General features: G+C 40.7%; 1 protein-coding gene across 3 annotated transcripts in view; it reads left to right on the top strand.

The window, feature by feature from the left end:
- LOC139350904 (ATP-dependent DNA helicase Q1-like) overlaps positions 1-14,770 on the top strand; it is a 37,812-nt gene that overhangs the window by 19,342 nt on the left and 3,700 nt on the right. For all 3 annotated transcript variants that reach the window (XM_070992571.1, XM_070992573.1, XM_070992572.1), the window contains 2 exons: positions 86-302; positions 10,678-10,807. In XM_070992571.1, the coding sequence (XP_070848672.1) occupies positions 86-302; positions 10,678-10,807 (347 nt within the window). The remainder of the gene's footprint in view (positions 1-85; positions 303-10,677; positions 10,808-14,770) is intronic.

The raw sequence follows: 14,770 nt of genomic DNA, 5'->3' as shown, positions 1-14,770 counted from the left end.
TATAAAGTATTCTTTAGGGATGTGAAAATCCATCTTGGCTAAATTTCATTAGGTGATCATCTGACTTCTACACCTCCCACCCCAGACTTCACCACTGTGGACATTACCCAGCATGCCAGGCAGGTGGTGGAGATTGTGGAACTAGCAGCTTCCGTGGATGAAAAGCTTACTCCTCTGAAGTTGGTGACAATGTGGATGGGGAAAGGCCCAGTCAAGCGCAGGAAAATGATCCAGACCACCACACTGTCTCAGCTGCAGGCTGAAGCTGTGATTGTGCAGATGCTGCTTCAGGGATATCTCAGGTGACACATCTCACGCTCTGTTGTTGTATTAATTCTGTTAGATTTGTACATTATTGTTTGTTTAAAGGTATCAGCAGGATAATACACTGTGGCTTGACAGGACGTATCGATCTATGTTTTTACCACCATCTTGTTTGTTAAATTATTGTATTATTATTGTTATTATTATTATTAATAATTATCAATTGGCTACCAATGGCAGTGTGGCTTGTATGCTACAATTCAATTACAAGTACAGTACAATACAATTAATTGAATTTTTTTTTTTTATTTAAATGCAGTTTTCAAATTTACAGTGTTGTAACAAGCTGTAGTAGGTGTGAGGTTTTGTTGGCCACAGTTGACTTTGCCATTTATTCAGCCATAGTTAGTTAATGTTAATTAACCTTAAGAAGAAACAATACTGAGTGTATATGTGCAGCCACATTCTCACAGTGCACTTTTCATTTTCAATCAGTGAGAGTGACGTGTGTAGAATTTCCCGTTTTTTAGTGCCAGCCTACATGTCCTGGGAGATTTTAATGTCCCAGACAAAGGGGAGAAATTCTGGTCAGATATTATCTGATAATGGATGGTATTTTTGTATGTTTTTGTATTCAAATTACTAATGGACACATCACAGGCTGCAATGTAATCTCTGCAGGCGTTTGCACACCATACGTCCACTAGAAGTGTTTGTTTTTGTCACTGACATCTTGTCACTGACTTCAGTCCCTGGAAGCCAACTTGGAAAATTCTGAACACTGAGCAGCATGTATTGAACTGCCTTTGGCACATTATCAACACGGAAACACCCCAGTGCTTCCAAACTATTACGAACATCCTGTACCTTAGAGTGTCATGACATCCGTACTCTGTTTTCTACCAAGATACTAATTTAGAACTGCAAGTGCCTCACAGCTTTTAATAACCAATCAGAATTGAGAATGTCCAGTGGCTGTAGTATATAACTAAAATGGCACTCATGACTGTCATGATTATATTTAAATATTATTTAGTAAAGACTGGTATAACATTTGTGGTTGCAACATTTGTGGTTGCACGGTGGAACAGCAGGTAGTGCACAGCACAGCACAGCAAGAAGGTCGCCGGTTCGATCCCTGGGTCGGGCAGGGCCATTCTGTGTGAAGTTTGCATGTTCTTCCTGTGCATGCGTGGGTTCTCTCCAGGCACTCTGGCTTCCTCCCACTGACCAAAAACATGCTCATTAGGTTAATTGGTGACTCAAAAATTGTCCTTAGGTGTGAGTGTGAGCGTGAATGGTTGTTTGGTGAATGGTATGGTTGGTCATGTTGGTCAGCATATGTTGCCCTGCGATCGGCTGGCAACTGGCTCAGGGTGCACCCCGCCTCTCGCCCGCTGACAGCTGGGATAGACTCCAGCCCCCCCACAACCCCAGAAAGGGATAGTTGGGTATAGACAATGGATGGATGGATGGTATACCATTTGTGTAATAGCTTAATAAATGTGAGGAGAAGACTAGCCAAGTTTGCTAAGAAGTTGACTTTTCTTCTGGCTCGAACCCTGGGAGGACCTCAATAACAGGCAAACTGCACTATTTTGTTTTATCATTATCTGTTTCTGTTTATCCCATTTTATGCCAAAAAAGTTAGACTTTTAGAGAATTGTTAAATCACCCCCATTTCAGAGGGGTGATTTAACAGTAAAGCCACAGAATTAATCCTTTACAGGTAGTTTTGTACGTCCAATATGGTCCATTTTGTAATAACACTGTCAAGTTTACAGCAGAAAAAAAGTGTGGCGAGAAAATAAAAAAAATGCAAAATACAACGATCAAGCATAACGTTACGAAGGTAAAGTGAATAACACTGATTATCTTTTCATCATGGTGCCTGTTTGTGGGTGGGATTACGCAGCAAGTGAACATTTGTCTTCAAAGTTGATGTGGTACTAGCAGGAAAAAGGCTTAAGTGTAAGGATTTGAGTTAGTTTGTCAAGGACGAAATTGTGATGGCAGCTGTTGTGGGGTGTTCCTGGGCTGCAATGGTCAGTATCTACTGTATCAAAAGTGGTCCAAGGAGGGAACCGTAGTGAACAGCGACAGGATCATGGGCGGCCAAGGCTCATTGATGCACGTGGGGAGTGAAGGCTGGTCTGTGTGGTCTGATCCAACAGACAACCTACTGTTGCACAAATTGCCAAAAAAGTTATTGCTGGTTCTGATAGAAAGGTGTAAGAATACACAGTGTATCAGAGTTTGTTGCGTGTGGGGCTGCATAGCCGTAGACCAGTCAGGGTGCCCATGCTGACCCCTGCGCACCGCTGAAAATGCCAACAATGCACATGTGAGCACCAGAACTAGACTGCGGAGCAATGGAAAAAGACAGCTTGGTCTCATGAATCACGTTTTCTTTTACATCAGATGGATGGCCAGGTACGTGTGCATCACTTACCTGGGCAACACGTGGCATTAGGATGCACTATGGGAAGAAGGCAAGCTGGTGGAGGCAGTGTGATGCTTTGGGCAATGATCTGCTGGGAATCCTTGAGTCCTGTCTTGATGTTACTTTGACACGTACCACCTACCTACCTAAGCATTGTTGCAGACCATGTACACCCTTTCATGGAAACGGTATTCCCTGATGGCTGTGGCCTCTTTCAGCAGGATAATGTGACGTACGAGAAAGCAAAAATGGTTCAGGAATGGTTTGAGTAGTACAACAATGAGTTTGAGGTGTTGACTTGGCCTCCAAATTCCCTGGATCTCAGTCCAATTGAGCATCTTTGGGATGTGCTGGACAAACAAGTCCGATCCATGGAGGCCCCACCTCACAACTTACAGGACTTAAAGGATCTGCTGCTAACATCTTGGTGCCAGATACCACAGCACACCTTCAGGGGTCTAGTGAAGTCTATACCTTGATGGGTCAGGGCTGTTTTGGCAGCAAAAGGGGGACCTACACAATATTAGGCTGGTGGTCATAGTGTTTTGCTTGATCAGTGTAACTTCATCCCATGTTTTTCCCCACATTTTCCTTCACAAGCTCATCCATTGACACACAGTCATACACACATCAACCCTGATGAAGGAAGTGATTTAGCATGAGCCCTGCTGCAGAGGAGTAGCAGAAAAAAATGAACATGTATTTTTGTTTCATTCTTCCTTTTTTCACATATTGTTCAACATATGTTTTCCCTAATTGTTTTTTGTTAAGAGCTTGTGAAAGTTGAGCACTTGTTGTTTCTATCAGTTTCTATATTCTATATTTCTACATTAATAAATATTTTGCAGTTTACAGAAATAGAAATATAGAGATAAATAATGATCAAATAAATTCAGTGAAACCACTTCATCAGTCTGAATCCAAAACTTATCTGTCCGTACTTCAAAGTAGGTTCTGTACAGGAGAAAACAACAGCAGTAAGTACCCTAATGCAAATGTCTAGTCCAACTGGACATAGGTGCTATGAGGCAGCGCTACAAAATAATGCATAGAGTTAATGGTTTTTTTTGTTTTGTTTTTTGTTTTTTTTTAAAGAAAGAAGGTGTTCAGCAAAGAGCTTGGTCTTGAGTCTTTTTCTAAAAATCGAGAGGGAGTTTGGTAACTTGTTTGGTGGAACGAGTTACCAAACGAATGGAGTTACCAAATGAATGGAGTTTCGTAACTCATTCCACCACCGGGGAACCACAGAAGAAAAGAGTCTAGCCAGAGACTTAGAGCCTTTTTGAGCTGGCAACAGCAGGTGCCGTTCCTGGGCAGTAGTGAGTGGGAGGAAGCATAAACCTGAATGAGGGAGTTCAGGTAGGTCGGAGTGGTTTTGGTGGCAATTTTGTAGGCGAGCATCAAGGACTTATACTTGATGCGGGCAGCGACTGGGAGCCAGTGGAGGGATATGAAAAGCGGAGTGATGTGCTCATTTGGGCTGGTTGAAGACCAGCCAAGCCACCACATTCTGGAGTATCTGCAAGGGTTTTAGCGAGCCCTGCCATTAAGGAATTACAATAGTCGAGTAGAGTTGTGTTGCATGCTCAGGCAAGAGAGAGAGAGAGAGAGAGAGAGAGAGAGAGACAGACAGACAGACAGACAGACAGACAGACAGACAGACAGACAGACAGACAGACAGACAGCACTGAGCCCAGGTGCTCCAAATAACCACAATCGCCTCCTGGTCGCCACTGCGATCAGCTCCCACCTCAGAGACAACACAGTTAGTCACACCACTCAGACATACAGGGGTCGTCACACCAAGCAACAGAGGCCACATGCTCTTTAAAAGTTAGTTGGTCATCAATCATGACACCCAAGTTTCTGGCAGATTTTGCGGGGGTGAGCAGAGCTGAGTCAAGCTGGATACTGATCTGTTGTTGTATAGAGGGACTGGCTGGGATGACAAGGAGCTCAGTCTTTGACAGGTTAAGATGAAGGAGTGCTCCATTATATCAAATGTTTATTATTTATATGGATTATACTCAACATGTAACAGAGTGCTACAAAAAAGAAATTTTAAGGTATAAAAACAAATACCCATCTCAATTTGGCAATACTATCCAATCTCTGATTGTATGCATGATTTACAAACTTTTATTTACATTGAAACAATATAGAAAAGCTTAGAGAATCACACTGCCTTTGTATTATTGATATAATTGAAATGCATCAAAATTTTTTCTGCATTCTCTCTCTCTCTCTCTCTCTCTCTCTCTCTCTCTCTCTCTCTCTCTCTCTCTCTCTCTCTCTCTGTGTGTGTGACCCCCTCCCCTCCCCCTCCTGCTCAGTGTGGACACACAGAAGCCACCACACATCATGACCAATCACGTGCAGCTTGAACAGAAAAAAATAGAGAAAAATACAAAAAGCAAAGTGGCTCTGGCTCCCGGGCAGGAGCCAGCTCCAATCGTTCACCTCGGCTCTGAGAGTTGTTTCATTTGCAACTGACACATCACTACAAACAAGCAATATCTGTGGGTGAATATGTGTAGAGAGGACATGATTACCTGAGTGTAGTAATAATAATAACGCTGAATACTTTCTTGGTTGGAGCTCATAACAGTGGATGTGTCAGCCAGGAACCTAATCATGGCGGACTCTGGGGTTGCTTTCCCTGAAGTGACTGTGTGGTTGCCCAGCAACATGCTCTGTTGTTATTACCTCTCTGTTGTTTGCCTAGTAAAGTCTGCCAGCATACTGTACTTTTTTAGGAGATGGGCAGTTGTTCATGTAGGCAGCTGTGGGCAGACATACAATCTGCATGAATCTCTTCCTGGTTGATGTTGAAGTCACTCACAATTGTACTGTTCTTGACCTTTGTTAGGTCACTTTGGAAAGACTTGGGGTTGGACAGATGACAAAACCTTCAAAAGTCTTCAAGTGAAACTGCAGTAATGAGAAAATATTCAAGCATTCTAACAATATTCTAAGGTGCAGGCTTTTCTAGTTCAGTCTTGCAGTGACTTGGCTTTTAAAAGTAAAGAAAAAAAAATTGTGTGTTATAGGTAAAGTTATTTTGATGATACTTCCAGTTGTTTTAATGTTACCTTCTCTGGGGAAGCAAAAAGTGAATATCAATCGGAGGTGAGGCATTATTGCTCTGTCAATGCCGAATGAAAATCATTTTCAGTCTGTGGGGATTTTAATTTACCATGCCTTGTTCCCTGTGGTCTCTGTTAATTCCATTGGCCTCTGTAAATCTCTCTGCTGTGAGAAAAGCTGATCTTTTCCTGGGAGTGGATGACTCCTCCACTCTGTTTAATGTCAGTGTGAAATTTTGTGGTGAGAGGGTTGAATTCATATCTTCGGGTCCATAAACAAAAATTTATCCAGTATGACCTCAGTTAGAATGTCAACAATGCTGAGCTGTGTCCGATACAGATAACTAGAACTAGGCAACCAGAGCAAAAGGTCAGACACGTTTTTACTTTTTTACTCTTTTGTTCTTAGCTCTTTCATATGAACTTGTCAGATAACCTTAGTTTGTCTGTACTGTGACAGATAGTCAGGCTTTGTAGTTTGTACTTTGAATCACATGGAGGCTGGCGGTTTGGAGTTGGCATGGTGTTTGACCAGCAAAGCATACCTCTGGACTCCAGACATTCAGAGCTAGGGATGCACACGGTTAACTGTTTAACCGTTAACCGATAACAGGAACGTTAACCGATTAATACTAACGGTCAATTTTGTTTTTTAGCTACGTAAGTCAATCAACTCATGGGGGCGTGTCGAGTTCGTAAGTTCGTGGCTATTACAGCGGACTGCTGGACCGCGCTCACAACAGAGAGCTATGTGACAATTACATGTTACTATATCGAGTACTGGAAAGTTAATTCTGCCGTCCTGTTAACGCAGAGCATGCCAGGTAGACACACAGCTGATAACCTCACAGCTAAACTGGTTGATGCAGTGGAGACATGGGGACTTAGTGGGAAAGTGTCCGCATGCGTCCATGACAACGCGTGCAACATCATGGCAGCCAACTCTCCCGGACGGGTCAGCTGGGACTCGATCCCCTGTTGCACATACACTGCAGCTGGCGGTAAATGACGGATTTAATGTGTTTGTGCATCGTGTTATTGTTGCAGCGGGGCGGCTTGTCAGGCACTTCAACCACAGCACACCTGCATGCAAGGCACTGGAGGCCAAACACGACCAAATGCAACTTCCGAAGCTCCAGCTTATTGTGCGCAATTATGCACAAAACACACATTACATTGAATATTATTTTTTTATCTCCAGACATGCCGCGGGTCGTCCAGGTTTACAGTAAAATGGTTCGGAATGAAGCCGCATCATCCAGATAAACATTGAGCTCCATCAGAACTGTTTAAAAATCTGATTTCAGAAGCGTGAATCAGAACACACAATTAAAGAAATCACCAGCGCGCTCGCTCTCGACATAATTTAAAAAGCAATAGGAGATGATTGAAGCCTACAGTACTGTTAATTATCTAAATCTTGTAGCTTTTTTTACATTTTAGATGAGTAATCTAACTATTTTCCGTCATTGTAAATCTGCAGTTCGGGCCGAACAGCGCCGAGTCAGTGACTCTCTGATTCCAACCTTTCCTTACACGGAAAGCCTTGTCGGAATGGTGGGACGTTTGTGTGTCGGAATAGCGGTATTTCGGGATGGTGATATGTCTAAATGGTGGTATGTGACGGAATGTCGGAATGGCAGCATGTAAGGGCATTTAAATCTTATCGGTTAACGGTTATTAATTGTTAAAGGGCGTCGGTTAACGGTCATAAAAAAAATTAAAAATGTGCATCCTTATTCAGAATCCATGCTGCCATTTATACAGGACTTATGTGTGGCTAGCCTGTAAAGAGTTTGCCCATACAGTTATTAGGGTTGGGTGGTAATCCGGTAATAAGGTATCCCGCGATATCTAAAAATATCAACGGTATCAGTTTCATTACCGTCATTAAAAAAATGCTGCGCATATAGGTCTTTAGGGGTCTAACATAATTGTAGCATCGTCAAAACAAAAATGAAGTCTGTTCAATGTATCTGGTTGAATTTTTACTCGAGGAAAAGGTGACTGTGCAAAAGTACATGCTAAAAAATTAACCTGAGCAGTTGTACAGATGTTTTAACACAGGTATGTCCAGGCGCTCATTTAGGCGCATCTGGGCGGAGTACCCAGTTTTTCCCCCAGAATTTTTTTCAGGCCTGGTGGCACCCACCGAAAAACCCTAAACAGACGAGACACGTGGGAGGTATTGGCAAGTCAGGTGGCACAGCAAGCAGTCTGCAATTCTGGAATTATTATATTTGCATTAAAATTTTTGTTCACCCAGACTGTATTCAAGATCACAAGCAGAGGGTGACTTAATAAAGAGCATTTATTGGATACAAATGGAACATGCTCGATTACACATTGGCACAACCACACAGTGTGCATTGTTCTGTGCTGCACTTGATTTTTCTTAGTTTAGAGAAGTTAACTTAACCAAGGCATTGTGGTAGGGGAATTTCCTACACATAATTGAGATTCTATCAGTTATAAATAATTTGAACATTTAACAAACATTAAACATAGAAGTTTTTTTTTTGTTTTATTATAACAGAGTTACATACATTTGACAATGCCTGGGGAAAATGACCCCTTAGTGGTTCTAGTGGAAAACTAGCCTATTGCTTACCAAAAAAAAGAAGCTCAATCAGAACAAAAATATAAGCTAAACAACAAATTGGAAACTTACCATGTGGAGTGTGGTACAACCAAGAGCTGTATTTATGGTTATTAAGCCATTCGGGATCCCAGCCAGATGTTCTGTGTTTAGCTGTTTTTGGGGGTTTTTTGACTGCTCAGACCAGGCCCGCGGTCACCCGTCGAACGTCGGATCGCGGCCGGCAGTCGGAGCGGGGTCACCCTTCGGACAGGTGTCAGCGGCAGTAATGGTCCTCGAGCAGCCCCCCTCTCCACTGCAGTCTGCCCCCCTTTCTTCCCTCTCACCTGCACTTGGAATTTCCCCTCGTGGGACTAATAAAGGAATATTGAATTGAATTGTCATTTTTTTTAGAGCCTCAGTTACTCTCCCTTCATCTATTTTCCTTTGCTCCGGAGTCTGGCAGAAAAACTTCTTTATATTAAGACCCCGTTTACACTTAGGGAAAATGCATATATTTTCATGCGGTTTGGCCTCTCGTTTACACGCAAACAGAGTTTTTTTTTCACGGAAAACGATCATTTTTAAAAACTCTGGCCAAAGTGGAGATTTCTGAAAACACAGGTTATTTGTCGCTGTGTAAGCAGGGTTAAACGGCGTTTTACGTCACAAAATGCGACTGAATACTTAACGTCATGTGAGCGACCTATTTTTCACTCGCGCCCATAGATTTGGCATATGATGCGCGACAGCGGGTTCATGTAAATGACGACATTTTTGACAACGATGTTGTGTGCACGATGTTATTTTTGAAAACGGAGGGGCCAAAATATCCGTTTTTCAAAATACCCTGTTACGTGTAAACGTAGGGTATATGTGTACCCCTACATATATATATATATATATATATATATTTATTTATTTATTTATTTATTTATTTATTTATTTATTTATTTATTTATTTATTTATTTTATTTTTTTTTTTTTTTATTTTCTTCTGCGGCGCCATAGTTGGCTAGCTACAAACCTTAAACATCCCATAAATTATGCCCGCTCTCTCAGCAGCGGTACTCGCATCGTTACTAGGCAGTGAAGCACGTTGGCTCGCCTTGTGCTGCACAGACGCGCTCCTAAATGTAAATAATTGATTTATGAATGAATGGTGGCTTATATTTGGCATATTGATTTTTTTTTTTTTTTTGGCCTGGCGGGGGGTCTCAACACTGGTACCGTTATCTCGTCCAAGCATACGGAGAAACTCCTCTGTTGAAAACACTTTTTGAGCATTTCTTCTGCTTGCTATTGTTCTTAGCTCTCATGAAAGGACTAAATGCAAATAAAACAATAAAATAACACCTCGGGCTGCTCAGCAGAGTCCTCTGTGGGCGCTCTGCTCATTCATGAGACGGAGAGGTAAAACGAACTGCGTGGTTATGCCGGTCAATAGCTCAGCGACCCACCGAAATTCACCATAGAAACACCAATGACAATCCAGAAGGAAGTAAGCCCAGAGATAGGATATTGCCTTAAGAGCAATCCCTCCATTCTAGAAACCACCTCCTCTTTATGTAAACAACCAGGACCTTCATGATCGATCTCAAACTAACACAGAGTCCTAGGAGGAGACATTAGCAGCGTTTTTTCGGGCTGGAATATAACTTTTGGCCACAAAACAGCAAAGGTAAGACATACTGTATGATTTAGCAAAGTTTTTTCCTGCTACTCTGTGACTGCTAGCTCGCCGAGTTGTCGCACAGTGAGGAGGCAGACATCTTTGTGATCATCAGACTCTCTGCGTTCATATGATACCGGGCTTTTGTGGTTTGTGTGAAGTGTTGAAATCAGCAGATGCGGTACCTTTGATGTGTGCTATTTTTGTGTTTTCTTTACATGCGCATATAATTTCTTGGTATGAATTATGTTTCGTTTGGGTGGCAATGCTTGGTAGAGGCTTTTAGCAGAGTTTCTCCCCGTCATTCTGGTATGCTATAAGTTAGGACTGGTGCGTCTTAGCATGAGCATTGACCATCTGAACTGCGCGCATGTCACGCTGCCCTGCAAAGTGATTTTAATACCGTATACCCCGGGAAAATGTGGGGAAAGTTTGACGGAATCAAAATTTGGATCCCGTCCAACTCTAACAGTTATATATGTTAATATTGAACAGAAATTATTAGCTAACTGGTAATTGGGCTATGTAAAGATAATAATATGTTGATTGATGCTGAACACACTTTAGGACAGTTTTGCCTCAGGTATGTAATTCTTCACTATCTGCACTATTGGCTTCTGTCTGTTGCCTTCAGAGAGGATTTCAGCTTCACTCCATACACCACCTATGTTTACATGAAGCTAGGCTGCAAATCTCCTCTGCTGAAGAACCAGGCTCACACACTCAGCATGAAAATGAGGACAACAGGGACTGGATCTGTTGTGGTAAGTAGATACTACCTACTGTGATATATCTCAAATGGATGTTTCACAGTATATGGCATCATATGTATGTATGCATTGTTTGCTGTAATTAAGGAGTTTTTTTTAAACTCAAGCTTGCTTCTGGTCAAAAGGTAATCAACAGACTATATTGAAATAATACATTTCAACATGGTATGAGGTGAGTTTTAAAAAGCCTCCCAGGTAGGGTTGCGCAATATGAAAAAAGATGAGCATATGACTTTCTTCAAATTGTGTTATTGACGGTTGACTGAACAGTTTAATTTTTTTCAGGTTTAGGGTTGAGGTCTAATAATTGTATCCAATATAACATTGAAAGTTAACCAAGGACTGGAATCTCTCCATCAGAGCAGGACCGCAGTGCCCAAATCATACATATATTCCTGTATTCTCACTTATGGGAAATACACCATTTGGTTTAGATGAGTGGTGATGCCTGGGTAGAACGTGCAGAAAGAGGAGGACGACTCCTCTATAATGATGACGGTTTCTGTGTTAATATCAATACTACATGTATGTGGGCATATCCGCAGTGTGAAAGAGTGGAAAGCACTATACAGAGAAGCAGAAAAGAGTATGAAGCAACTACACTCTGTGCGGTGTTATCAACATGCTCAGTGTGTAGCAAGGTAGCCGTGCAGCTGACATCACAAAATACATACCATCATGCCACCCAACCCTATTTATAGATATGCCATTTGCACAGCAGACTACAAGGAAATATTGGCAAGCCACTCTCATAGCTCTTAACACTATGATGGCCCATCCCCAAAATTGGTTGTTTCTGTCATGTCACATAGTCTTGGGAAAATAACAATATGAACATATTTTTGAATATTATATCCCCACTATTTAAATTTACAAAATATTAAGCTAGTTATAAAAGCTATATTAAATTGTATCTATTGTGATTAAATTTAGATATCCTTCATTATGCAGGTGACATGGTCTGTTCTCACTGGGAACCCTCCTCGTGCTCATTACAAGGCAAATGAATGCAATCCCAAATTTGATTTATTACCTCATGAAATGATTGGCTCTGAATCATCACTGTTGCACAGCTGTATTTTCCCTTTTCAAAAAAAAGTGTTACATTGTGAGAGCATCAGCTTCTGAGGAAGCCTCAAGTGCTCTCCTGTGCAACGAACACAAATCAGTCTCCCAAATGACTAATTTCATAAGCATGATTGCCCCTGAAACATCTTTCCTTTCACAGATCATCTCTGTCTGAACAGTATCGCCACCTTAGGACATCACTGGAACTCCAAAATATTGAGCAAGAAAGGAGTGATTTACTAATTTTACACTACTCCTAGTTACTGCTGGTCCTAAAGCTAAGATCAAAAATACTGTGAGCAGTGATCAGTGAACGCATGATGAATTGAGCCCCTGTTTCCACCTTGGCAAAAGTGTCTGAGCTCCAGCTCTTTTATTGAACCATTTTTCTCCTCTTGCTCTTCTTTAGCAAACAGCAAAGCATGAAACGTCCAAGTTAGTGTGACTAGAATGAATTTAGTTGTTTGAAAATGTACAGTTACTTGTAAATGTGAAAAATGGAATCCATATTTGATAAGAAGTTTGAAAGAATCTGGACTTTCAAAAAGCAGATTTGATGCTGGATCCAGATTTGAGAAAATGCTATTGAATACTGTCAGTATTATGTCATAATATTGCCCAACCCCACTCTATATAGTTGAAATCAGACGTTTGCATGCATTTGAAGTTGAAGTCATTAAAACTCATGTTTTAACCACTCCACGTTTTTTTTTTTTTTTTTAAACGAACTATAATTTTGGAAAGTTGGTTAGGATCTACTTTGTGCATGACACAAGTACATTTTCCAACTATTGATCCCAGACAGAGTATTTCACAGATAATTCACAAAATCACAATTTCAGTGGGACATAGGTTTAGCTTTAGAAGCTTCTGATCTAATTAATCATTTGACTCAGTTGGAGGTGTACTTATTGAGGTGCTTTATGGTCCATCTCAAACTCAGTGCTTCTTTGCTTGACAATTGAAAATTTGTGCCCTCCTCTTCCTTGTGGACCTCCACAAATGGGACCTCCAGTGACCCCCCAGGCTTTGGAAGCCTGCTTCCAAACATGTGGCAAAAATGGCTTAAAGACAACAGTCAGGGTATATAATGGCCATCACAATGTCCTGACCTGAATCCAATAGGAGATTTGTGGCCAGAACTGAAAAAAAAAAAAATGTGCAAGCAAGGAGGCCTAAAAACCTGACAGTTGTTACACCAGTTCTGTCTGGAAGAATGGGCCCAAATTACAGCAATTAATTGCGAGAAGCTTGTGGAAGGCTATCTGAAATGTTTGACCCAAGTTAAACAAGTAAAAGGCAATGCTGCCAACTACTCACTAAACCTGTATGTAAACTTCTGACCCACTGGGGATGTGATGAAACAAAGACAAAACTGAAATAAATCATTCTTTCTGCCATTATTCTAACATTTCACATTCTTAAAATAAAATTGTGATCTAGACCTAGAATGGGGAATGTTTACTGAGATGAAATGTGAGGAATTGTGGAAAACTGAGTTTAAATGTAGTTGGCTGAGGTGTATGTAAAGTCATCTGACCTGGTTCAAATAGCTTTTGCATCTTTTGCATTTAACCCACTGTATCAGCTGAGATGATTTAGCAGCTGAAAAGAAAGGGCTCATAGTTAAGTAGAATATTTGAGCCAGCTTGGTTGTTCACGAGTTATTTAGCGAAGCGATGTGGCTTTAGAAGAGTCCAGCTATATTGAAGGTGTAATACAAGCACTATTTTTTGGGTGCAAAAATGGTGATAATGGCACACGAGTAAATGTATTGGTCTTCTCTGCCACCTTACATGCTGTCATATTGGCCTCCCTATACTGCAAAACCAGTTTATCTGTGACAAGCAAATCATGGACAAATATATTGTGACTGCAGTAGATGTTGGGCTCCTCTCTTTAGTGTTCCAACTTTAGTGCTATACATTTCCTCCTGTGTTTGTGTATTAATGTGATTTTTCTTTCAATCCTCTCTGTTGTCTGTATAAAGTCTCCCTAACAAGTCTCTTCCAGTGTGAGGCTGATGTGTCATTCCTCTCTGTCCTTTTGAAATGTTCTCACACACTTGTAATTGTTTTGAAAAATCCATAGAGGTAAGTCATAATTGAATTGAAGCTCAATGTTTGGGACTTTTACACTGCTCATTGATCATTAGGTCTCAATAAAGCCTTTTTGTCCATGTAGTGATTCCAGGATTTTTAGGTTTTTACTTTCATTTATATGATCTCTAAAAGAAAATAACCTTTACACCTCTACCACACAGCTGCTTATAATGATCATAAGTACCCTAACATGATCACAAAATAGATTAAATTGTTGTAGCTGATGTAAATTCCATTAACACATGATAAAATAGCTCATTTTGTCTTTCTGTTTTGTCATTTAATTTCTACCACTGTGATTGGCACAGCTGTTAAAAAAAAACGTATGAAGCCAAACAACCATACTGGCATTAGAACGCTGCACGAAGAAGAATATCAGGTGTGACCGAGGGTTAATGTGCTGTAATAATGCAACTGTATGTTGCTTATTTAACAGTGATGTTTAAATTATCACCTAAATTATCAGTTCAGTAATTTGACAGAAATAAATGACTCAGAAGTCATATTCAAAATCATCCATTTTTGAAAGCGGGAAGATTCATTCTTGTTAATAGTAGTTTGACACAACACTCTTAACTTTGTTTTTAGACTTTTAACCACTTATCATGGTCCTCATCAGCAACTTTAATTCGGTTCAGTTGTTGTTGTCGTCATATGATCAAAGTATGCCATAATCATGACATTAATGATGATGAAGACCATGAAATGGCATGGGAAAATAAAGAATTATTCATTTGATTAAAAAAAAACAAAACACAAGTGCTTAACGGTTAAGCACATGTTTTTT

The sequence above is a fragment of the Chaetodon trifascialis genome, chromosome 22 (genome assembly GCF_039877785.1).
Source record: "Chaetodon trifascialis isolate fChaTrf1 chromosome 22, fChaTrf1.hap1, whole genome shotgun sequence".
NCBI lineage: Eukaryota > Metazoa > Chordata > Actinopteri > Chaetodontiformes > Chaetodontidae > Chaetodon > Chaetodon trifascialis.
The sequence above is the reverse complement of the archived record's forward strand: the minus strand, read 5'-3'. Positions and strand labels throughout refer to the sequence as shown.